Source organism: Girardinichthys multiradiatus, chromosome 1 (assembly GCF_021462225.1).
Source record: "Girardinichthys multiradiatus isolate DD_20200921_A chromosome 1, DD_fGirMul_XY1, whole genome shotgun sequence".
NCBI lineage: Eukaryota > Metazoa > Chordata > Actinopteri > Cyprinodontiformes > Goodeidae > Girardinichthys > Girardinichthys multiradiatus.
In genome coordinates, this window is record NC_061794.1 from 12,474,239 (window position 1) to 12,501,574 (window position 27,336).

General features: G+C 40.7%; 1 protein-coding gene across 9 annotated transcripts in view; it reads right to left on the bottom strand.

Annotated features, from left to right (window-relative positions):
* agrn (agrin) overlaps positions 1–27,336 on the bottom strand; it is a 414,019-nt gene that overhangs the window by 122,241 nt on the left and 264,442 nt on the right. For all 9 annotated transcript variants that reach the window (XM_047373566.1, XM_047373582.1, XM_047373574.1 and 6 more), the window contains 3 exons: positions 12,624–12,848; positions 9,027–9,251; positions 5,741–5,947 (listed from right to left, as the gene is read on the bottom strand). In XM_047373566.1, the coding sequence (XP_047229522.1) occupies positions 5,741–5,947; positions 9,027–9,251; positions 12,624–12,848 (657 nt within the window). The remainder of the gene's footprint in view (positions 1–5,740; positions 5,948–9,026; positions 9,252–12,623; positions 12,849–27,336) is intronic.

Genomic DNA, 27,336 nt, shown 5'->3' on the forward strand with positions numbered 1-27,336 from the left:
CCACTATTTTAAAAATTTTACACCTACACACATACAGTACCTTTGAATTCTAAAGGTATGTATATGTATGTGTTTATTGGGAAGAAGCAACGTGTTGAAGGGGGCATGTATGACTAACTAGATGCAAGTAAATAACAAAATAAAACTGAGAACATGTAAGCAGTGGTGTCATCATATTCTTGTCTGATGACGGCACACCGGGCTTTCACATGCTCATTATCCATGGTTGCAGACCTGTGCAACCCTCGATGAAGCCCTCTGTGATTCACATCCTCCAATGTCCTTCACAAGCTCGCTTTCTTTCAGCCTGGACATGAGCTAATCAGCTAAATGCCATGTGGTGTTTACATCTCTAAATTGAAACGCCTTAGATATCAATCAAATAGTTTTCCGGAGGAGGACAACAGTCACATGGTCTTCTTTCTTGTATCTCTCTTTGAGGGTGTGAGTACAGACAGGAGAAGGATGACATTAGATGCTGTCACCCACATGAAAAGAGATTTACGGCTCTGTCAAAAGATGAGAATTTCATCCGTTTGACAGCTGGCAGAGTGATCGATCAATCCCGTCACATGCACCACTCAAGCCAATGAGACGAGAGAACAAAGTGAAAAAGATTATTTGCCTGATAAGGATAATTTAATTTGTGCAATTTTTTTTTCAGCATGTTTTTTTATTTTGCTGAACTCTTGACATACCCTATAAAGTTTTATGTAATTGCAGCAAGGCGTATTGTTACTCTTGATGCTTTTGCTGAGGTCCGTGGAAAATTCCAACATTTTCCTCTCCACATAAAGGTTATGATTTCATCAGAGATGGTATTTTGTTACTGTGTTTCTGTGTCATTCAATGTGTTTTATTTCCTTATGCATGACACAACAATATCACATACTGAAGCATGCTCAAATTATAGCATGAATGGAGCACGGAAATCATGACTTGTACTATCAAACGGGTTATTGTGTAGTTATCATTTATTCCTGCCATTCATTATGAGAGCACAAGCTCACACAGGAAAACAGAGGAACGTGTTTCTCAGTGAATACAGCTGTGCATTTTCTGTCAAATGATCCATGTGTCGATGGATTTCTTACTGGACACTTTTTTTTGGTAGAAGAAGATGGAAAAAGAAAGAAATAAAGTTTACACATGTTCATTGTCAGAAAACACTCACCTCCACTTTGCATGCATATCATCTGTCTGAATATACCAACAGTCTCAGAGGGCACCGATGTCTGCCTCTTTTGATGTTTAATTAAAACCATATCAGGAAGAGAGGGGGAGCTTTGTCGTTTGTTGCACTGCGTTTTGAAAAATATGCTAATGTCAATAAAAATGCATTAAAGAAACATACTAGCAGTCGCTGACGGCTGTGATGTACTGTGAAAGGCAGGAAGAACAGAGAGGAAGAAAGTCGCTAAACAAATGAGGGGAGCAGGGAGAGGAAGGGTGAAACTGAAACACCATTTGGCAGAAATAATCGAACAGGAGACAAAATGTATGTGCTTGCACTGCCATTTCCACTCTTTAATTTATTCACAGCTCAGGCAGCCAAATAATGCAAATGAGTAGAGGTTCCTTATGGCTCTGACGAGTAGAGATAACTTTGGTTTTCAGCTACGCCCAGTCTGCCTGGAGGATGGACACATCTTCCCCGTTTAACCAGCCTCTGTCGCAACAATAACGAAACACTCCAATTCTTCATGACAAAAATAACGCAGCCTGTCTGCTGGGTTGAATTTTCTTTTTGAGGTAATGTGACACCACAAAACATGAGCAGATCACAGCAGTTCTATCATAACTGCTGCGCTATTAGCATTAGGATGGGAGGGAACAAAACTGCTTTAAATTCAAGGAGGAGGTTAACACAAGATGAGGCCCTCAAATCTGCTCTAAAATGATTGAGGAGGCCCCTAAACAAATAAACTCCACATGGTATCATTAAAAAAAGAACATTTGAATGTCTTTTTCTGTGGCTGTATTAAAACATTGTTTTCAACTATTTGACTATTCCAGGTTCCAATTTGTCCCATCATGAACCAAGTGAAGCTTAGTTACCTCAGTACGCTCAGAATTAAACAACTCCACAGTACTGTGAAAAAGTATTGGATCCCTGACAGATTTGTTCAGTTTTTGCTTTTTTGTCAGACCTAAATGTTTCACTTGACCAAACTAATTTAACTTTATTATCATACAGTTAATGAAATTAGGATTTCAGTTATTAAAAGGCGAAAAACGTAAACCCCCTCACCCACCCTTAGCTAGTCACATACACTTGCAGAAATAAGTAACTAGTTACCTATGACAACATGACATAGACTAAAGGATCTCAAAGCGCAACACATTCTCTGTTCTAAAGAAATTCAAGAGCAGTTGAGAAACAAAGTCACTGCCATCTATCATTGTGGAAATGGTTACAAAACCATTTCTAAGGCTCTGAACCATTATTAACAATGACTGGAGCAACAGGGAGAAAACATGGAACAGTGGTGGACCTCCAGGAGTGGCCAGTCAACCAAATTTATTACAAGAGCACATCAATGATTCATCCAGGAGAATAACGTCATTAGTCGTGATTCAACACTGGCAGAGACTGGGCATAAATGGCATCCTGCTTTTTTATATTTACTTTGGTTATCTTTGTCTGCTCTGCTTTATTTATCTGAAATATTTAAATATGAGAAAAAGTTAAAAGCTTCCTTCATAGTTATCTGAGCACACCAATTTAAATTACATTCAACTCTGCAGGTTGACAAAATGTTACATCAGGTTTTTAGGAATATGTCCACTTTAGAATTCCCAAGTACTGACAATGGTGAAGTGGATTCCAGTATTCTGCTGTTGAGATTGCCTAACAGCACACAGGTAACATATCCCAACCTGTAAAGCTGTGCGACTCCCAACAGCTAAATAGACTATTAGAGGACAGTAAACGGATTACGCTTCTGCAAATGTGCAAATGTGCTGGGATCTTCCAGGGATGTTCTGGAGCAGTTGTAAGTGAGAATGCACATGTTCGCTCAGTTTGCTCTGGGCTTTTCCTATCAGCCTCCCAGTAAAACATCTGGGAGAGATGCTGGTGAGTGTAAAAGCAAACCATCCAGAGCTGTTTCAGTGAGTGTGTGAACGTGTGAATGTTTAAAGACCAGAGTTTGTGCTTCAAAGTCTTTTCTGCTGACCTATGAGTTGCTTTCAACTCTGTTGGCCATTTTCTGGATACAGTCAAATACACATGGAGCTGATTCCAACCTTCAGATAGGGAATAATAAAAATTCACTCACCCTTGACAAAGAGCTGTTAGAAAGACAGATTTTTCCAAACCTTGCTTTTCCAGTAAAGACCGACTTCACTAAGCAGACATTTCCATAAAGTCTCCTTCCCTTTTTTAGGGGTAAAAGTGCATTTTTATCAGGAAAACAGTCACTTTTTTGACCAAATTATAGAAGCATTTTCCACATCTCACCAGGATGGGTTATGGTGAACACATAAGGTTTGTATGCACCACACCCTGCGCCCGCTGCACCAAAGGGGAAATTACCTGGCCAAGAGCCACACCATATACAGCCTGTGTAAAACGTAAAGGTAATTTTTGTTGAAACTTGACAAAGTTGAGGAATTTTATTACATCTTTCATCTCAGAGGGCGAAGTAAAACAGCTATCTAGCTTTCAAGAGGAAGCTAGAAGACAATCGAGCTAGTGAAGTCAAAATTTTTTAATGTTAGCTCACTGAAAGCGAAGGTATTTATACAGTCATTGCAATTTGTACCATGGAGGATCTGTGATCCTACCTATCCACTAAACCCCAATTCCAAAAAAATCCCAATTTATTCTTTACTATTTGCTAGCAAGGTTAAAATAATGTAGAAACAGACAAGAATAGCATCTAAAAGCATCTATTACAACACTAGCCCACAATGAGAAACAAATCCCTTAAATCCAATGGCTGGGTGAATGCCACATCTACATTCCATAAAAAAAATACATATCTGTTTCTGGTGGTTAGTACATAATACTGCCCATATAGTTTGTGCAATAAAGTTATAAGAGTATACTTTACATCTGGTGAATTAAGTGAAAATGTAGACTGAAACTACACCTTCACAGTATACTCTACATTCACTTATATACCTTAAAACATATGTGAACTTGAGTGACATCCCTTGTTGGCCAAAAAGGTTTAGGAGTGTGTTCATTGGAATTTTTAACTATTCTTCCTTTGTAAGGTCAGATACTAATGTTGGACGAGAAGGCGTGGCTTGCAGTCTGTTTTAATTCATCCGAAAGTTGTTTTGTCAGAAAGAAAAAGGACTTTGTGCAGACCAGCGAAGTTCCTTTACTCCAAACTCATTCATCCGTGTCTTTAGAGACCTTGTTCTCCACACTGCTCTAGGACTAATCTGAAGGCAACATGAAGTTTGGAGCTCTGAGGCAACTTAGCCAACCTTGTGGCTGAGCTGCTGTCCTTCACACTCAGTTCCACTATGTTACAATACAATGGTTGAATATTAAAATGTCTGGAAGTGAGAAGATTTCAGAACTTCACTTATTGCACAGGTGGCATTCTATCATAGTACAATGTTTGTAGAAGTCTGCATGCCTAGGTGCTGGATTTTATACATCTGTAGCCATGAAGAGATTGGAACTGCAGAAGTCAATGATTTGGAGGGGTGAGTGAATACATTTGGCAATATGTTGTGTTTTACGGTCTCAGATAAGAACATTATATATGTTCGGATTGTAGCTCCTACATGCCTATGTTTTTACAGAAACAGCTATTTTCACTTCTGGCTGCTTTGGTTCCTTGTAAAGGCACAATGGGCCTAACCAAGAAAAAACAGCTAAACTCCAACCTGAGGAGTAGCATCTACTTTCCCAAATGGTAGAAAATGAGAGCCGCGCATCGATTAGGCAGATGGTAGCATTTATCCCATAGTCCTGGTGATGGGGAGAGGGACTCTGTATGGCGGCAGCTGATGTGCACTACAGCATACAGGAATGAGAGAGTCAGAGGTGAGCAGCGGTAAGGAACAGAAAAAAGCTCTTCTTTGTTGGACAGGAAATAGGACACAGAGAGAAAGAGAGAGCAGGAAGAGGGAAGGTTTCTGTAACCTCGCAGGTTACGTCTTTGCAGGAGGGTAAACAGAGGAAAAGACATTAATGACACAAACAGACATATGGAGGCAGATGGAGTGAGAGGAAAAAAGGAAACAGTACAAGACCCCCTGCTGTTAGGTCCCCATGGAGTGAGAGGGAGGGCTTCACCCCTCAGAGTCCACCTGATGAGGTCGCCTGCTGGGTGACCCCGCGGTCCACCTGCAGCCCAGACAGCCGAGGGGACGGCCACATGGACACAGACAGAAATACAGACTGACGCACTGTAACAAGAGAGAATATTTTTATACAAGACACAAAGACAGAAACAGGGATACAAAAGCCTCTGGAGTGAAGGAGTCAGAGACGAGGAGCGGATGAATGAAACATGAAGGTGGTGTTTCGTTTGCTTGTGTTTGAGCTGGAGGAATGAAGCGTGACAGAGTGAGGAGATGGATGAGAGGTGAAGGCACTTTTTTTTTCTAAGAAATGCATACATATGCTTGTTTATAATAAAGAACCCCTCCACTCTTTGGAGATAGTCAGCTAAGCATTTCAGACACTGCTTGAGAAAGTTGAGAAAACATTCTGCAAAAACACAACCAGAGAAACAGATAGTCCTCTTTTCTGTCCCTCAGCTCCACTCACCACAGGGCCCAGGGTGCTTGATGGGGATTAGGCTCTTGCTCAGGCACTCCGCCTTGCGTCGTGAGCAGTCGTTGGGGAAGGTGCGTCCGTCCTTGCCGCACAGGGGCTTGTAGGTGTCATCGCACTCAATGGGATCACAGGAGCAGCGGGCGCCAAGCTGTTCCACCAGGCACACGGCGTTGAACAGACAATCCTCTTTGCACACCTCTGCAAGAAAAGAAAAAAAACATTAAATTTACCCAGTAACGGGGAATTTAGTTCTTCTGGGATAACCTCGCCTTAATCCCTTCTCATTTTCAACCAGATCAAACTATTCAGTGACCACTTGGGCCCTGGAAACATTCTGCATTCACTCGTTTATTCAGGGTATTTTCTTTAAAGATTTGTCATACGTCTGTACGGACGCTGATAAGGCCAGTTCTGATAGCAGCGTGACGGACGAATCACTGCGAAGGAAAAGACAACAGGCGTAAAAAAAAAAAAAAAAAAACAAACAATATTCAGAGCTGGGAAAGTATTGAAGCGTTGCCAGCATTGTGAGCGTGCCGGTCGAACCACTGGGAAATAAATCAGTTTTTATCCAAACAGTAATAACATGTCAGGATAGACTGATGTCACCAGTGGGGTGTGGAAAGCTTCTCTTTCAGGAGCACGAGGTTAACCCTTCCAAAGAAATACAATAAAGAGCATAACAGTAAGGCATATCTTTGTTACCTTACAAGACAAAATAAAACACTAAGAAGATTCTGTGAGTCTGATTGAGGAAATCTAAGATTATCTAAATGCGTTTTAAAAGCAAAAAGATTGTGTAGTATAAAATTCTTAACATAAAAGCAGATGGACTGATGGATGGATGGATGAACCTTTTAGAAAAATGGGGTAAAGTTTGAAAAACTAAGCATTTTCCACACTGTATTTTGTCTTTTCCTATTAACTCAGTTTTGTGAAATATTTTTCTGGACTTCAGATGTACCTGGATTTTTTTAAATATAGCCCCAAACCTTGAGAATTAAAGTTTCTCACCAAGTTCTTCTGTAGCTTTGAAGATAAAGTTTCTCAAAAACGTTAGCGTGAAAATCAAACCATTAATCATAAATTAAATTTTAGGGTTTAAATTAAAGTCAGGCTATTATATTCACAACATTCGGGCTCACTTAGCAGTAATCTACACAAGGAATTAGGAAAAACGAAAGGAGTACTGGTAATGTGGCACGGCATATTTGCCACTGAAGTGAGAAAATCCAATTTGGTGGGCTCTGTTCTGGAGGCACTTGCTAGACTTCGACATTTATTTCACTCCTGATCATTGGATTAAATTTGTACAGCCATTCAATTCCTTCTCCTCTTTTCTTTAAAAGCCTGTCATGCCACATTTAATTACGTCGTTGCTCTATCTGAGTGAGAGGGCTACACGGATGTGCAATGTCACGGTTACAAGGCGAAATGGCCATTTTCATTAGTTACCAATTTGTAATTTGCTTTTGGATTTGATTTCATGGATCTCTGTTTCAAACTGAATTATTGCTTTATTTGAAAACGCGGGGGGGGGGGGGGGGGGGGGTTACTCATTCATTTGCTGTCACGCATGAACCTGGTCACGCAAATAAACGCAAACTCACGAATCCACTTTGGCTGAGTTATGTGCATCCTGCAGCCTTCCCTGCAGTCTATCGGCCTGTCAAGCAGAGCAGGAAGCAGAACCACAGAGTGTCAAAAAACTATATATCAGCCTTCAGTTCTGCCTGTACCAAAGGACGCCCTGTGTTTAGATCCATTCTTGTCTTTGCCGGCTTCATACGGTCTTAGTGCATTAGTGTCGCCGCGCATAATGGCTATAAACCTGCACAGCCGTTTCCCTCACAAGGCCTCGGCGACAACACAGCAGCAAAAATTGGATTTCCTCCGATGGTTATCAGATGTACAGTAAAAGCTGACAGCTCTTTGTTGACTGAGGCTTAAACCCCGTGTTCTAATAGCAAAGATAACAGCCCTGGAGGCTTTTATCAGGCGGGACCGGAGGCCCGTGATATAGCTTAGATACAGCAGAGACCCGGTGACCTGAGGGTAATTTACCTCTAAATCATGGAGAGGAACACAGGCACTTCTTGTCATAAAGTTTCCAACCTTTAGATTAACTTTTTGGAAAGCCAGATATACCGTGTCTTACAAAGTATTCACACCCCTTCAACTTTTTCACCTTTCATCAAATTACTTTAAATGTGTTATAATGAGATTTTATGTGACAGACCAACGCAAAGATGCATATAGGTGTCAGCTGAAGGCAAAATTAAATATGGTTTCCAATTTTCTTTCACAAATTAACATCTGAATAGGGTGAGATGCATTTCTACTCAGACCCCTTTACTCCAATGAGAGATGTTACGGTCAGATGAGACCAAACCAGGACTTCTTAAGCCTACATGCAAAAAATGCTTTGTGTGGTTGAAAACTGCGACTACACACTATCCCAGTGGTGAATCTGATGGTGGAAGCATCATGCTATGGGGATGCTTTTCTTCAGCAGACGGGAAGTTGGATAGAGCAAGTACAGGTCACTCTTGGAAGGAAATCTGTTAGAGGCTGCAAAAGACTAGAGACTGAGGCGGAGTTACACTCTCTGACGGGAGAACAACCATAAACATACAGCGTGGGCTACAATGCAGTGGTTTAGATCACGGCATATTCATGCGTGACAATAGCCTACGTAAAGTTCAGATCTAAATCCAATTAGATATCTGTGGCAAGCGTTGAAAATGAATCTTCACAGATGCTTTCCATCCAAAAAACATTACAGCAAAATTTACTTTCACAAAGTATTAACTCAGGGGATCTGAAAAAAAATGCACACAGCTTTTGTTTTCTCTGTTATTAAAAATTTCAAATAATTTTACTTCCAATTTACAATTATTCAGTAATTTGCATCGGTCTATCAAATAAAATCCAAAGAAAATACATTGACATTTGTGTATGTAATGTGAAAAGGGGAATGAAATCACTGTATTTGAAAGACTGTGGAAAGTTGTTTTCTCCTCCTACAACAATGGCTGTCTAATCGGTTTAATCATCCATGAGGTGATTCAGACTCTTTGAAATGGAAAATAAAGAAACAAAATTAGCAAAATAAATGTGTTTTATGTCCTTATATGTTAGCCCACTTGATGAATAATACTGAATCTCAATCTGACTGGAATACTGAATAGCTTTCAGTATACCATAGAGGAGTTTTTCTTCTCTTCAGTGAACTGGATTTTTAGCCCACACAAAGTACCAGAAGGTTCTTCCTTACCCAGCTTCCTGCATTGCCCAGTATGAATCTTCCTGAGGCTGACGCCCTTCTGAACGCCTGTGGCTGTCATGGCACACTCGCTGGGGTATGTCCGGCCGTCGCTGGCGCACAGAGGCTCATTTCCTGGTGGGCATGACTCTGGTGGCCAGTAGATCTGAGGCTGGCGGGTCACTGGCTTCACTCGGCAGACAGTGTTCAGACTGTTCTCACTGTCCTTACAAGGGTCTGTGGAGGCAGTGACATTCAGCAACAGGTTAGGAACAGGCTAACAATGCAAATTAGACAAGTCCTTTCAAAATATTTCAGCTGTTGACCCAAAAAATAACAGACTCGTGGTTCAACTAGTCATGAACCAGTATGAGGCTGATGGAATGATAACCTTGAGATAAATTACCATAGCTTCTCAAAACTAGGTAGTTTTCAAGTGTTTTTGTACAGAATATTACATCCTTTTCCTGTTCTCTTCTTTGTAGAGTTACACAGTATGCAGTCGGACTCCTTTCTCTGGTAGTCTGCCTGTAGTCTGATGGCGTGTCTTTAGTCTCCACACAGTGAATGAATATATAATTTGCAAGAACCAAATTCATTGTTTTCATAATGTAAACCCATGAGGGCCTTCTTCAGCCAGCTGACTGGTGTGCAGTGTCGGCCCACTGCCTTTAGCTATACCCAACCAGGTAGTCTGAAGAGATTATGCCTTAACAAACTAGGACTGTTTCTGTGGATGTTTTATCTTGGCAACAGCCAAGAAGAGAACGTTATAAAAGGGAAAGGAAAACACAGTAGCAGAAGGGATTCCGCCAGGGCACCATTAATGCACCACTGCCACTGTTCACTGCTCACAATGGGGCCAAACTTTGGGAGCTCATACAAATAATATCTCGACCATCTTTTGCTCAGCATAAGAATTATTAAAGAACATAATGTGTTTCTGGATAATTAACTCGGTAAAGGCCAAATATCAAAATCCTAAGTATGAAATAGGATCTCATAGCACACTGTTCACTGTTTTAGTCCAAGGCATTTGTAGGGGCCCTGGTTATAACTTTAAGCTTGGCATTTGGTAACAATGTTAGAGACTTAATTTGAAGTAAGACAGGAAGTGGTTCTTGAGTTGTGCTCTGGTTGTATGATCAAATCAGCTAATAAAGGCCGCACCTCAGGCTGGCCAACCACACTGCGTTACATTAGCAATGCAGGAGGCAGCTCGGATTTCTAATTATTAGCTTTGTAGCATTTTGGGCAGGAAAAGAAAACAGTAATAGAGTAGAAATAGAGCAGCAGACAAGGTATGTTTGATATTTGAGAATTGTGTTCTGTTTGGGAAAACACAAAAAGAACATTTTAATGTATTTTTTAGAATTAAACACAACTTAGAATTTGATTAAAATAATGCAACACAATGACTTGTTTTACATGGTTTAAAGATTGTTTTTAAAAGTTTTAATTTGTTACGCACTGTGCCAAAAAACACACTGTTAGAAAGATTTGTCTGATATTGCTGTGTGGAACTTGGAAACAGTAGAGATGGTGCTTCAGAGATAATTTCACTGGCCCTGTAGATGAGAGCAGCACAGGGCAGAACCTTGGATGCGAAACGTAGACAAGAAAATAGATGAAGAAACCGGTGCTTTGATTAGCTCCCTGTCAGCTCCCTTCCTCCAAAAGAGCCCTGCTGCGGCTCAGTTTGCCCTATCAGTCCACTGATCATAATGAAATGGGCCTGAGGATGTGCGGTACGAGGGTTCTACCTCCTGGACACAGTAGCTCAGGCTTTATCCTGCAATCCACGTTTCCAGGATGTTGGAAGACAAAAGGATTTATGTGGCACCGGAACACATTAAATCACTGCCAAGTTTGGCCGAGTCATTCAAAACACGCCAAGGATGAAACAACCCATCATCGGGAAAGGAAGAAAGGGAATGGGAAACAGAGAAATAAGCGGAGAAGGTTTCCAAAGACCTTTGGCAGCAGTGCAAGGAATGACAATGCTGGGGCATTTTAAAAGAGGGACAGAGTGGTGTGGTTAAAAAGGCAGGGTGACCACCGGCCAGGACTAGGGTTGATTTCTAGCAACACAATGCAATGGCTTGCAGAGACTTACAACCAAGCAAACAAGGGTTTTATCGTAATTCACTCAGCGTCTCTGCATGACGCAGTGCCTCATCTGCCAGCTAGACCATTATCTAAGAGAAAGACTATTACCTCCCATTAACTGAGAAGAACTGCTTCCAGGATCCATGCCTTTCGCTAGCTGAGAAAGTAGGGTAATTATAAAAAGAATAGCTTGTTTGCTGCAAAAACTAGCAGTGTGGATAAATCAAACGGACTTGGCTGAAGGTTTCAGATGAAATGGCTGCAGGGAGATTTAGAGAATCATCCGAGCCATCTGCTCCCCTGGGCCTTGGCCCCTCTGAGGCAACACAGGGGAACACGGGCGAGTCGTTCTGGATTTATATGACCAACCTTCTGCCCGTGGATCTATGCATCTATCTGTTGCTGCCCAACACCCAGCTTTGGCTCCTGCTGCTCAGAGACAATTACTTTCTGCTGTTCTTTCACTCCGTCTGGGTTGCCAGGAAAGTAAAAGTTGAGCGCGTTGAGTGTAAACAACCACTTGCCAGATGATAACAAGGAAGAGCAAAAGAAGGAGACAATAACGACAGCTCTGAAGACCTACTTAGAGAAAACAACAATTCACACCACAGAAAGGCCTGCGTGAAGCAAAGCAATCTGAAAGAAAAATGGGAATTAGCTGAGGTGTTTCAGCTGCGGTATGTGGAGGGAAAACAACAACAAAGGCAGTGGTAGTAAACAAAGAAAGGTGAAAAAAAGTAAGGGAGAAAGTTTTTCAGAGTAAATCATAAAGCAGAAATGCCTTTTTATGGTTCCATCTCCTCAAATGTGAATACATGCAACTGTAATCTGAATTACATTAACGATAATGGAATATATTGAGGATTTTGGCTTTAGGAAACAAATCTGAAGGAAATCTGCATGAGCATTTAACACAGTGTTAGAAATGTCAAATAATGGGTGTCGAAAACAAAAACTGGTGTCTATCCTTGCGCTCAACTGAAGGAATTTCTATCCTAAACGTTATTTAAAAAATGGAGTTAAAAAAAGCACTTCAATTTAGTTCTTTCTCATACGTAACTGGTATGTTGGAACATACAAGGGCCTTTAATAATTAGCAGCCATTGTGGCTGATTAACAAGTACACCTCTACAAAATTAGCAGATTTCTTTTATCATCCTCTGAAAAGATGAAGCAGACAACACAAGACTCCTTTCTTTAAGAAATCACTTGCTCACATTCTTCTCAATCATACTGGTCCAGCTTTGTGGGAAATGTATGTTGGGACAATGTATGGCTACTAAAAAATGTTTTCTTGACCACTAAGGTAAAAAAAAATATGTATGTGCACGCAAAAAAGATTTTATGAAATAAAAATAATTGGCATTGCAATACCTGCTGCACAACTTGTTGGCAAATGCTATACTCACAATTTTTGGATTTTTGACATTCATTTTCTCAAAAGACAAACCAGAAGGAATCATAATGTGAAAAAAAAGAATATCTGAGGGCGGGACTCACCGCAGGGTCCTTGGTATTGCACCCGTATGTTCTTCTGGTTCTTGCATGCATGCTGGTGGAGCTCGCATTCATTGCGGTAGTCCTTCCCATCGCTGCCGCACACCATCTGATCGGGCTTGCTGTCGCAGCTGAGAGGGCACATGCACTTAGCCGACATGCCGTCCGACGACTGGACACAGGTGCTGCCGTAGCTGCAAGTCACTTCTGTGCAGGGGTCCTTCAAAGCTACAGGCAAGGAAACACATGAAAGGGAGATTTAACCAAAAGCGTTTTTGTTCTTTTTTTTTTTGCATTGTAGAGTACATCTGTCGAGCAGCGGTGGAAGAGTGCTGAACACTGTACACCGGAGTGTGTTATGAATGGCAGGCCATCTTATCTGTGCGGCTGCTGGCGCACTTTTAGAAGCCCGGCACGGTTATTTGAAGAAGTACTTGACACCCCCTGGGTAAGGATGCGGCGCGGCAGCTGTCGACTCGTACCAACAAGTCCTGTTCATTTTGTCGAGCAGTGTGAATTGAATTACAAGTTTTGCATTTGGACCACATTTTCTATTGCTATGCTTGAGTGTGCTTTAATCGGCCCAGCTGCAAAGCAACCCTCTGAATATTTACCTTTTCACAAATTAGTCCAAGAGAAAGAACTGAAAAGGAGCAGAAAAGTACCCCCCACCCCCCGAGGACTGTTTCCACCCCAATTAAACAGTGTGCCACTTGTCGCTGAGTGGCTCATATTCTAATCAACGTAGAAGGTGAAACTTTTAATTTCACCTGTATTCGCCACCAGCGGCGGGGAGGTTGAGGACTCATGTGTTTGACAAAAGGCACCCGTGAGATTACAATCGCTGTCATCTCCCAGCATGATCCATATTTATGACTGTCACGGACAAATGTGGTCTCCCATGACGGCTAAGCCGAGCATTGGAAGACCTCTCATTTCCTAGGCCTGACTCCTTTTTTTTCCTTTGTGATAAATATTTACCCATGTCTGATATTATATTATCAACCCTCTTTTGTTACATCCAGCATCGATGACTTTAATTTAAAGCTGGGGTGTATTGACTGACTTGCATATTGCTTGGTGTTTTTTCTTCCACCTGTCATCATTGGCAAGCGAAGACGAGGGGAAAATGTCTTTTTTTTTTTATTCGATACCTGCTCCAAAGATGGAGCATCGCTGCCTTGTTAATAACAGAGAGGAGTGCACACAGAGATATGTATATTATGGATGGGTAAGAGACGAGATTGCTATAAGGAGTACTATTGATCAAAGGATTGCCCCACCTTGCTTTCCTCATCTTCGTGACACATTCTCTCTTCCCCTTTTTTATTCTTTCTGCTGTTAAGTTCTTTTGAGGTCTGTTGCCTCAGAGTCGCTAATGAACACCTCCTCCTTTGTGCTGAGGAACTTTGAAACTGCTTCTAGACCTAATTTTATAAGTATCTTCAAAAATAAAGTGCTAAATTGCAGCCCAGACCAAAGGAGGCTGGTGAAAACTGGTTTAGTGAAATCAAAAGTAATTACTGAAAATCATCAGGTATTGTGAACCTCTGATGACAGCCTTGTGGCAGCCCGCACCGACTAGATGGCCATTGTGATTCTTTGTGTTTTATTGTGCAAACAATAAGATGCTGATGGCTTCCGGGACACAGAGCTGAGGTAACAACCTTGTTGGAACAGCAACACACAAGGCACATTCAGGACCCACTTTACATGTACAAAAGGATCCGGGCTGTGGTACTGTATACAGAATTTTGTATGACAGACCAACAAATAACAGTGCATTATTGTGAAGTGGAAGGAAATGAAAAGTCAGGCTCCCTGAAATTCGAGTTACAACTGAGAAAGTCAGCGGTTGTTGAGAATCGCAGAGTTTAGTATCCAACATGGCTGCTACACATATAGAATGTGGTGAAAATGGCTGGTGTTAAATGTTTATTAACACTTTCAATTGTTTGGTTTAATGAGATACAGTTTCACACAGCTCTTTTAAATATATATTTGCCAAAATCTTCCTTTTGTGTTTGAAAGCATAAAATGCAGAGATTTCTTTTTTGCTGTTGGCTAGTACTGTAGTTAGTATCAAAACAAATAGCAAATCCCACTGCAACTAGAACCCTCTCAGCTTGGGTGTGACGTCATTATGAGCTCCGACTGAATGCAGCATAAATACAGAACAATCCTGTAAAAAAATGATCAGGGGTTGTAAAAAACGTAAGGGCGGAGAAGGTTCATATTCCAACATAACAATAACCTTAAATATACAGTCAGAGTTACAATGCAAAGGTTTCGATCAAATTATGTTCATGGGTTTGATTGGCCCAGTCAAAGTCCAGACCTAAAAGCATATAATATTCTGTGGCAGAACTTAAAACCTGAAGTTAACAGCCACTCTCCATCCTGTCTGTCTGAACTTGAGCCAATTTGAGCAAAGAAAAATGTACAAAGCTAGAAGAGACGTACCTCTAAAGTCTTTCAGCTGCTAATGAAGTAAAAGGTGATCCTACAAAGACAGAGGAACTGAAAGCAAACACAATACACTTTTCTAATATATATAAAATGAAATATTTTTAACACCATGTATCATCTTCCAATAATTGTGCACTTTTGCAAGGCCCAGGAGATATTATTAGAATGCCCTTAATATTGTGTGGTTTGGGTCAATTGATAATGAACACATTGGAAAATTTAAGATCCCTTAGCTGTTTTTGTGTAGCCAGCTGTGTATGGACGTATGGGTAAACAGGAAGAAGAGAGACTCCTGTTTACTTTGTGGTAGTAATTGACATCTTTGCACTTTTTCGATCTCCCTGACTATTTGTATTTCTATTGGTGATGGCGGATGTGACTGCAGCGCGCTCTTCCGGATCTACGGTGTCTCTAAGAGCTCGCTTAAAACCTTGCATATATAAAATTATTGAAGGTAAAACTATTGTGGAGGATGAGTTTTTACACTTCCTCTCAATTAAACTAAAGACTCTAAGCCAGGACGAAATTGTGGTGCTGGCTGTCAACACATTTGACTCAGAATGGATGGAAACATCGAAGAAGACGCTGTATGAGCTTTGTTCCTCTACTCAGCGTAACATCTCACATAAAGGAGCACAAAAAGATGTCAATATTGTGAAGGCCTGTCTTAAAGTGCTAAATGAATGCGGGGACAATGTTCCCAGATTTGTGTCTCATTATTTAGATGAGTTGCCACCAGTGACTTTTACTAGCATGGATATCTGCGGCCTGCTAAGTAAAATGGAACAGCTCCAAGTTGCTGTTTCTGCCATGAAGCAAAAATTTAATTGTCAGGCTAAGGTCAGTGAAGGCCTACACGATATCACGGTGGACCTGCGAAGCTGGATGTCTGCTCTGGAACAACGCACTGATCAAAGATCCGCCAGCAGCTCGGCACCAGCAAGGGACAATGGCGTGGCGGACATTGACTTCAACGTCGCCGGGGACATGGGTCACTGTCTTCAGGGACTGGAGGGACAATCGCTCTCGGCTTCGAAGGTAGATGCAACATTGATATGTGCAGGAGGATGTACGGCACATATCCAAAGTGGAGCCAGGTGGTGAAACGGCATCCGCGACAAGCCGAAGAGCCTGCAGTTGCTAAGTCCGCAGCTCGCTCTGGATTCTCTCTGGGTCGTTGGAAAGCGAGACAAACTATTGTTGGTACTGGAGCTGCAGGGAACATTAAGATCGTGAAGACTAAAATCGTGAGTGTCTTTGCATCGAAATTCTCACCTGACTTAGAAGCGGAAGCGCTTTGTGCTTACCTCAAACCCAAATTTGGGCTCGATGTAACATGCCACAGAATTAATACTGCTAATGCCTCATTTAAAGTGTCAGCTGAATGTAGTGATGTGACTGTCATGTATAACCCCGAGCTTTGGCCTGAGGGAACTAATGTGAGGCGGTTTTATGAGCCACGTAAAACCGCTATTGGCACAAGAGCTGCTCTCCCCTTCATGGATATACGCGCCTCTGTTGCTGACATGAGCAAAAAGGAATAAGTCTTCTATGGACATCAAAATTATTTCTTACAACTGTCGTGGCCTGCGCTTAGGTCAGAGTGCGGATGATAAAGCTCTCCGCTTTGTTGTTGATCAGTTGTTCCAGCACTGTGACATCTTGTGCTTACAAGAAACTTTTTTAGCCAAGCAAGACTTACAAGGACTAAGCTCCATTAATGATAGTTTCCTTGGTGCTGGAGTCTTCTACCGACCTCAGTATGGGAATTAAAAGAGGAAGGATATCAGGAGGAGTGGCTGTACTGTGGAAAAAAAGTTTGGACTCAATGATAAATGCCATTAGACTTGATGTGGACTGGTGTATTGCAGTACATGTATCACAGCACTACAAATAATTCACTATTTTAATTGTGTATGCTCCCTTTGAATGTCTTCATAATGAAGAAGAGTATCTTAGTAAGCTTGCTTTTATTAGTTCCTTTATACAATCTGAGAAAGTGAATAGTGTCTTTGTGATGGGTGACATGAACGCCGACATCTCAGATATAAGCTCACGGTTTGCAAAACATCTTAATCGTTTCTGCATAGATTCCAATTCAATACTATCAAGGAGAGAACTTTTACCAGCAGCAAGTTATACTTATATAAGTGAAGCTTGGCATACTACATCCTGGTTGGACCATTGTCTTAACACAGCAGATGCTCATGCTGCCTTGGTATACATTAATATTTTGTACAATGTGTCCATTGTTGATCACATTCCGTTTGAGGTGTCAATTAGATTTGATCACATAACTGCAACTGTAAATGTGTCTAGTACCCAAAATCGGACGCACATAGACTGGCCTTCTCTCTCTGCAGATAAACTAGCTGGTTATTATGCTTACATTGATCAATTGTTATCTAACATTACATTACCAAGAAAGTCAGTTAGATGCACGGACTGTAATTGCTCAAAAATACAGCATAAAACTGATATATCCGGGTTATTTTCTGATATAATTAAACCTTTATTGGAAGCTAGCCTGCCTTATAATAAAAGTAATTCCATTGTCAAAATTAGGCTTGGTTGGAACACCTATGTATCTCAACATCATGCTGAAGCCCGTGAAGCTAATACTTCTTTGGCTCTAGCAGGTAAACCTAGACAGGGTCCTATATTTGAACACAAAAAGCTGACGAATGCCAAATATAAATATGCTATACGATTCATTAGAAAGAATGAGCAAACCATGAGGGCGGATTCTTTGGCAAATAAGCAGGTAGGTAAAGATACAAAAGCCTTTTGGAAAGAGGTTAAAATTATAAATAATACTAAATCTTCTCTTCCTTGTACAGCAGATGATATCTCTGGGGCGAATCTGATTGCAGATTATTGGCAACAGTATTATAGCAAGCTATTTACCTGTGTTCAGAGTGAACCCTACTAGGTTGACAATGTAAAATTTGTAGAAGCTATCAGATTTCACGAGGTTTACCAGGCAATTAAAAGACTCTGCCAATAAATCTACAGGAATGGATCTTATTTCTACTGAACATCTCAAATTTGCAAGTTTAAGATTAGCTCCTCTTCTTGCATTGTGCTTCACTGGTTTTAAATCCTCGGTTTTGTTTTAATGTTATTTGGACTACGAGTCTGTAATAAATCTATCTATCTATCTATCTATCTATCTATCTATCTATCTATCTATCTATCTATCTATCTATCTATCTATCTATCTATCTATCTATCTATCTATCTATCTATCTATCTATCTATCTATCTATCTATCTATCTATCTATCTATCTATCTATCTATCTATCTATCTATCTATCTATCTATCTATCTATCAGGGCTTTTCCTCTATTCCTAGCTTCCTTTACCTTTGAGCGCAGCGGCAGGCTTATAGGCAAAGAAGGGGGTGGGTGGGGTGGTGTGTGGGGCAAAAACATGAGGCACAGGAACAGAGCAGAACTGGAAGGGGAGGCGGGGGCTCTCTTGATTTGAATGCTAACAGGGTCCAATTTGGATATGAAGCATAGCTTCGATGGGGCGTTAGTGCAGATAAGCCACCTTTCTTAGACCCAGACAACCGGACAAATTGCCTCGGCGAATGTGATAGGTGGAAAAAAGCACAAATGAAAAAAAAAGGAAGAAAAAAACATGCTCACTGCAGGAAACTTCTGAGAGTGTATTTTCTTATTATCATGGGAAAGGTGGCAAAAAAGAGAAGAGAAAGCAGTAGGAAAAAAGCTCTGCAGAGCTGCCTACTTAAAATTAGAGTCTCGCTGCCAATTAGATCAGTCTCCTTTGGTGGAGTGAAGCTCAGTGAGTTTAGACGGGCAAGAATAACAAGGGAAAAAAAGATAAGAATAAAGACAGAGAGATAAAGATTCAAAGTGACACTGAGGCAGCGACATTTCTGCTCAACAGGAAGCTGAAACGTCTGTAGTGTCTTATTAGGGAAAGAGAAAAAATTTCAAACAAACATCTAGCAAGCTCAGATTGTCGGGATCTGGGTTGTGTTTGTGTGTTTTGTGCTTGCAACATAGTTTCAGTGTTTCAGATGGTGCTGGAGTTCTCAGGTGTGCTGGGTGGCAGGTGCAATTTATTCTGCTGATTGCATGGAGGAGTACTTAAGCAGGAGGCCATGTGTGTGCAGGAGTGTTTGCCCTCCATGGTAACAAGCTCAAGCCAACACTAAGTTTATGCTTTGTCCTTTGATCTCGTGTAACTTTGTTTATGTTCCTTCGCAGGCTGAAAACCTGAACCTTAGATCTACATTATTGTACACAGTCTTCGTGTCCGAAGGTTTCTGGACGATTAAGATTATCTACGTTCTGAGGACTTCGTCTCCTAACTACTGTTCCCATCTGGACTCAGATCAAGCTGGCAGTTTCCTGCTTCCTACGTCTCCTGGACCAAGGCATAAGCGTACCCTGTCAACCCTCCAACGCAAGTACCTGCACATCCACCTCACTCCAGATATCTCCAAGCTCATGCAAAACAACACCTAAGATATCATCTGAACAAACTCAGCCTTGACCACCCCGAATCTCCGGTACCCCTGGCGACCTGACCGCACCTACTAAGTAAGCTACTCTCCTGATTATCAACATTACTTAGCTCAGTTTCATGTAGTTCCAACTGTTTTCACCAGTTCTCTTCCCCTCTTTCCATACAGTTAGAGATTCGTCCTTTCACGTTCCTGATTATTTTTGGCACAAATAAAACATTTTATTTATTGTTTTCTCCAGAGTGTCCTTCTTTATGTGGGTCAGAACTATTATGAAAACAATGACACAGATTTTAGCCAAATAATTTTTATCTATGTTTGTATTCATGATGACTTATTACAGCACATTTGATTTAAATTAGGGATGCACAAAATATATTGGCAATAACATTGGTATTGGTTATTTTGTAACATGTCAATATCGGTTCATAAGCAAAACTGGGCCAATTAACAACCAATGATGTTTCTGGAAGGGTAGGGGATGGGGTTGGTAAAGTGGTGTTTGTTTGGGCCTTAAGGAGATTCATTGACACTCTACATACGGAGGGTAAGCCACAAAAGTTCATCGCAAAAGAAGCTGTGTCCAAGCATATTTATGGAAAGTTGAGTGGATGGAAAAGGTACGAAAACATGCATAAGCAACAAGGATTAACACAGCCTTCTGACTGTAATTAAAAACTAAAATAGTTTGAGGAAAACTCAAGGGGCATGGACTGTGACTCAAGTCACTGCTTTAAGACCCACAACAGTCACATTCCTTGAGTTAAGGTGCTCCTGAACCACAGACAACAGAAGTCTCTTACTTGTGCTAAAGAGGAAAACAGCTGGAGGGTTTTTCAGTGGTCAAAAGGGCTACTTTCATTTATAATTCAAAGTCCAACAGTCTAAAGGACGAGTGGAAAAAGACACAATCCAAGGTGCTTGAGGTCTATTTGAAGGTTTCAAAAGTCTGTGATTTGAGGAGTTGTATGTCGCCTGCTAATGTTGGCCCTCTGTGTTTTATCAAGTTCGGGGTCAGGACAGCCATCTTCCAGAGCACTTTAGAGCACTTCATGCTTCCTTCTGCTGACAGGCTTTATGGAGATACTGTTTTCATGTTCCAGCAGGTGTTGGCACCTGCCAACACAGTAGTACCAATACCTGCTTTAATGACCATGGTATCACTGTGCTTGATTGGCAAGCAAACTCACCTGACCTAAACTCCATAGAGAATCAATGAGAAGCTGAATGAGACCAGACGCAACAATGCAGACGACCTGAAGATCGCTATTAATACAACCTGGGCTTCCTTAACACCACAGCAAAACCACAGGCTGGTGTCCTCTTTGCCACACTGAACTGATGCAGTAATTCATGCAAAAGAAGCCCCGACCATGTGATCTCTATATGTACTGTATAGTACATACACATACTTTCAACAAGGCTGACACCTCTGCATTAGAAATATTTTTTTGGTGAGTCTCATGTAATCAAATTGTTTGAGAAATCGAATTGTAGGTATTCATTAGCTGTAAGTCATAACTATTATAAAACTTGAAATATATCACTGAATCAATGTAATACATGAGCATAACTTCTTGGACTGAGTTACTGAAATGAATAAACACTTTGATTACATTAAAAGCTTCTGAGATGCACCCGTACCTCTAAAATGCAAGCTTTGATGTCATCTTGGCCCCATCCTTTAATTTAATTCATTTTTTTGATAAATTCATTCATTGCATATAAAATTAAATAAGTGTCTACTAAAGCTGACAAATTTGGTCTATTATGTGTGATTGTGGCCAACTTAGTTTGAGTTTCTTGAGACAGTTACAAAAAAATTCAGACAATAAACTTAGCTCTTTTCATTTTCTAAGATTCAGCTACTTTTAAAAGAACTTTGAGATTTCTGTCATTACAGTGTATTCATCTGTCTTTTTTCTGAACAAATGCTCTCCTATTAATCATAAGTAGCTCGAATTTAAATGGGCAGACTTCCAGAGAACATCTACAGTCAGCAGGTTTCCTATATTTGATTTAGACGGCCAGTATAGTCCACTGTTGTGGGGGACACGCTGAGCCTGAACTACCTGTGTGCCTAATTATGGATGTGCAAGCTGTGGCGTATCACCATTGCAAAATGCGAACACGGACACGATCCTAATGTTAATTAAATTGTTGTTTAAATGAAGACAGAAATCAGTCAATGATGTAGTGTTGCTGTAGAGGTGGGAGAAGAACCATTAAGAAACCAATAAGCTCCTTTTACTATTCATGGTGTGCCTCCAGATTTAAGAGAATACTTTAAGATTACAAAATAAATCAATGTAAAGTGGCCATAAGGAGATACAGAGCTAATGCAAAATTTGCATATTTCACGGCTTTTGAAAATCCTATTCATCATTAACAAACAAAAGTGTAAAATGAGTGAGACCTGGATGAAAGAAGCTGTCATTTTTATAGATCAGTTTGAGCATAAACTTGATTACTCTAAGTTAAACACCATCACACTTTTAAGTGTTGGGACCCACAGCCATGGAAACAACGTGAAAGGCCAGTACAAACTTTCCTGGAACTTTCAAAATAAATTGCATTAACCTACTTCTGGCACAGTCAGGAAACGGGGTAACTGCGGACTTCCTGTGACGTCACTGTCCAAATAAAAGCACAGCTCTTGCTACATCCTGCCTCTTCTACACCGGTGATTATTGGGATAGGGGAGGCACAGCGTGCTAATGTCTCTTTGCTGGCAAACAGACGTAAACTCTTCAAACTGGATCCAAGGGTGTCATACAATCATCGATCATATGCACTGAGTTAAGTACGGATGAATTACTGTTTGTGGTACACAAACAGTAATTCTACTGTCATTTCTACCGTCATTTCTATGAATGACGGTAGTCATTCATAGAAATGACTACCCTCATAGAAAGGGGAAATTAAGGTATAAGCATTGCTTTACTTTCTCTCTGAGGCCTGCAGAAGCAAACTGTGTTCCAGAGAAGTCCCCAGTAGAGACGCTGTCTCTACGAAGCCGAGTGGAGCGGTTTTCCCAGTCTGAGAGGAGGACAACAGGAGCCGCATCACCGTGGTAATGTGCAGTTTGGTCGGCCCAACAGAGCGGCCACCCAGTCACTGCTCCGGAGGTTAGCTGGAAGCTAACTCTTTGTTCACAGAGCTTTCTTAAACTTCGTCGTCACCCGGACAACTCCTCCTCAACACGTTTCAAACGAGGTTAGGGTTTGGGCAGAGAGATTTAGGGTAAAATGATCTGAATGTTTTCATTTTCTGAAGTTTGGTTTTGTTGGTGTGAAACTCAGCTATTTTAGTGCTAGCAGGCTATCTGCAGCACACATGCTCAGTTTTGTGTTCTGTTTGTGTGTTTTTAAAGTTAAGGCAAACTTTATTTAAAGGGTGATTTTAAGGGTGATTTTAAACAGAATATTGATCATAACGCACCGTTACTGCTTTAGCCTCCCCATGTTTAGTAATCTGATATTAGCAAACATGCTAATGTTAGCAGAAAATACTTCAAATGCGTATATGACTACCAAATATATTACTTCATTTATATTACCCTTAGTTTTGTAGAAATCACTTACAGGGTTTTAAACTGCTATTCTTCTAAGGCTTGTCCACAGTATGAGCAGTATATTAGTGTAACCACCATTTTCACATTCTACTACTTTCAGATCACACCAGTCTTGCACCCTAACCCCAAAACCTAAACAAAACGCTCATCCGTAACCATAAACTAAAAACCTTGGTGAAACTGGTGTGGCTTTCTTTTGTGCATGATAAACCAAAAGTTCATTTGGCTTGTCATCTGTGGTCATCAAGGTGACACTGAGTTTGAACCTGACATATTTTGCAAATAGTGAGCCAGCATTTGTTAATGGGGTTCGAAACTTAAGCTGTAATTTTCTTAATCCACTGTTTTACGGAGGCTCTTATAGATTGCTTATAAAAGGGTCAAAGAAAGAACATAAAGGAACTAAGGCCTGAGCTGGTGGAGCACTCTAATGCTAATGTTGGCATACTAACATTAAAAAGTGCAGGATCTACCGGTGATTACAGCTACTACTCTGCAATTATGTAACACAACACGTATGTTTGGAGCAACACCTTTGCCATCCTTTCGGACAAATGGGTTTTTGTTCTTCCTATGAGACAGATGAACAGGCAATACCAAAGCATACCAAAGATGTCAATAAGCCCTTACGCAAGCTGTGACTGGAGTAGCTACAAGGTCAAGTAGTGCTATAAACATAGCAAAGCATCTTAAAGGCAAATGCTCTGATGATTATTAGGAAGATCAGTGAAGTATTAAACATGCTGGACTCCAAGCACTTAGCAGCTATGGCTCATAGTAAAACATGTACCGGTAATCTTGGAAATAAACGGGAGAAACGGTATATGCGCCCCATATTTTAGCATTAATGAACAGCTTTCCCGCAATGCTAATGCTAGCTGTTATTTAAAGAGAAACAAGAGGAGATTTAGTTTCTACTCTGTCACTTTTATTTTTGTCTGCATCTTTGCACACTTTGCTATAGCTAACAGCATTTTTGCTATCATCTCTGCTAATGCTGCTATTGTTGGCTTAGGTTAGGATTTCCTTTAGCCTCTATAAGAGGGTGACCTCTTACATCAGAAACCCCACCCATCCTCCCAGTGCATGTTTTTTCTGCCAAACCGAAGATTTAGCCATGAAGTTTGCTAAAATGCTGATTAGTGCAATATTGTAATTTACCTGCGATACCCAAAACTCTGTTATATTTGAGTACACATTCGACATAAGACACATGGAAATGAGAGAAAACCTTTAGCACAATCAAAAGTTGGGAAGAGTGGTTTTGGGAGGGATGGGAATTACAGTTATCCTTTCCCTCACAATCTCCCCCTCCAGCAGACAGGCAGGCAGGTGGGGAGCTTTACTGCTCTCTGATCCACTGTTTCGTGCAGCAGTTTATTAATGCTTCATTAGGAACAGGAAGCTGTCAGCCCCGTGCTGACTTTACTTGATGCCCTGCCGCCACAGCACCAGCAACAGCCCAAATGTGTGTGCCTGTGTGTGCGTGTGCATGTATTTATAAATGCCAGTGCACATTTACAGGCAGCCATGGAGTTCAGATAAGTCTGCAAGTGAGCTTGTGATATGTGTGCACGTGTGTGTGTGTGTGTGTGTGTGTGTGTGTGTGTGTGTGTGTGTGCTGTGCTCCCTGTTGTGTTGATAGCGATAAAGGAGGGAGCAGGGGGTTGAAGAAGCTAATCAAAAGCAATGATGCGATGTGGGGGGACTCGGCAGTGTGTGTTCTAATCAAGAAACTCCCCCATTTTTCAACAGCAGAAGAAACAGTGGAAACCCACAAGTAAAGAGACAGAATGTTGCTGTGGGACAGAAGCAGAAAGGTAGATGTGAAACCTGTGATTGGGTTATGGAGCAAAATATAAAACCAAATATTCAGAGATATAAAAGTTTAATGTTTATTGTCTAAGAGGTACATCAATTGTTGATCTTTAGACAAAAACAACACCCACCGATTGCTTTTGTTTCAAATACACACATTAAAACTGGTTTTGGAATAATTAAGCAGGCTAACATTTTGAACCTATTTTGGCCCCTAAAAGTTGTTTGCTGTTTAATTATCCAAACCTTAAGACAGAGGTTAGCTCAAATAATTAGAGCAAAAAAGGTGAAAAAATCTTCTACAAAGAAACCATATTTTCTTTAGAGACATATCTGATGTCTATTCAGGCTGCTACTTTTAAACAAAGAGCAGTGCTTTCAGCAGAAAACAGGAAGGCTGAACATATTACAGCAACATGCTTTATTTTATCCATTTGAGCATTCAACATCTGTTTGTAAAAGAACATGCTAGATTTGAAAATGATGGCCACCTTTTGGGAATCTCAGAGTTAAAGTAGGGGTCTAAATTCTTTAAAAAATACATGCAGAACCGGACAATTACAATTAGTAATGCTAACCATGCTAATTGATAGGATACGGAGGCAAAAGACTGATTATGCCAACTCCACAAATAACTTGGCTTCATTTTACAAAAGTACAAGCCTTTTTCTAAAGTGATAGCCTCTTACACACAGTGTGATGTCGTGTCTGCTTTGTAAATGGACAAGTGGCCTCTTAAAGAAAAAAAGGCCAAAAAGAAACTTTTTGAACCCTGATATTTATCATGCTCAAAGAGAAAGTTTAATTGGCCAAAATTGGCATTAGAAGGTGAAAACTTTACAAAACCAGAAACTGATAATCTGCTATGCTATGTGCATCTCCATATAATAGCAATCTAAGCAGGCACGTTAATGTATCCATATTGCCCCAATCGCTTTCTTTCAGACTCTTTACATTTTTGACTGCAATGAAAATAGAACAAAAGGTACCGTAAAATCCAATATGGACCTCCCAAAAAATGAATATTTCAACTTAAGAGAAACACTTTTAAGAGAAGACGCGAAGGTTGTAAAAATGTTTGGGGATGGGTGATAAGGTGGGACCGAGATAGTGAGAGGGAAGTGTGCTGAAGTGAGATAAGGGAATAAGTCAAAAGGGGAGTGGGAAAAAGAGAATATGGGATGGTCTGAAAATAAACAGACAAGATCAATAAGAACGCAAATCCAAGAACTGATTATGGATGAGAGGAATCCGCTGCTAGATATCCAATCAAAGTATGGAGGAGCATGTAGATGGGACCGAAGGATGGCCAAAGGATTACCAGTTACACACACCTCTCCTGCAAGCTGCTCACGCACACACTGATATGAAAACACACACATTCAGTCTGAACAGTTTTTCTACTGTGATGCCAATGACTGAAAGATGCTTCTTTATGTTTGATGTTGTTCTTCAAAGAGCTCCACTGACCTGCAGCTGTTGCTCTCTTTTACACACTTTGCGGCATTAACCTTCAGAACAGAAAATTAACCACAAAAAGCCCTTCACTGGTAAAGTAAAGCACAGTGAAGCAGTAGGAGGCACGTCAAATATAGACGAAGAAAGCTGCCAAAAGCGGGACTTGAGTTGCTGGACTTTGTTTTGAAAGGCAGTAATAACGTCCAAACAGAGCTGTGTTTAAAAACTACGAACAGCAGATGATGAAACGCTGTAACGGCGCCATGCTGAGAGTTTTTTCCACCATAGCTGTCATTTTCCAAAGGCAGATGTCTCACGCTTGGAAGACGTAGTAAAGCACAGGTGTGGTACTAAAATGACTACACAGGGCCCATTTATTCTCCTGAATGACAGAATGAAGACGGAGAAGGATTAAATCGTCTGAAAGTGGCATTTATCACAAACAGGCAGACATGCACAGGGGTTTGGAGATGAACAGTTACACAAAAACGACCTGAACTTACAAATTAGGCATCAGTAAATATCCACGCGCACATTATAAAAAAGAACATTTAACAGAAATGTCCTGCAGCCCTGGGTTATTTATTTAATCTTATCCGGTGTGTAATAATTGGCTGCATAAATCTCACTTTAATGAAACCAAAATCAGCAAAGCCAGACGTGCAATAACTCCACATAAAATTCCTACAATCATTTTCATGAACGATGTGCAATCAAAAACGCCAGAAGTCTCATAAAGTATGATTCTCAAGAAGAAATGATGATAATAAGTCTCGGGAACGATACTTTAACATATCCAGCCTGGAAAAGTTTTACTGAAACAGCCTGTTTTTTTTCAGAGAATATCACCAAAACACAAACTATCCATGAAGACAATTTTTTATTTCAGACCTTCAGT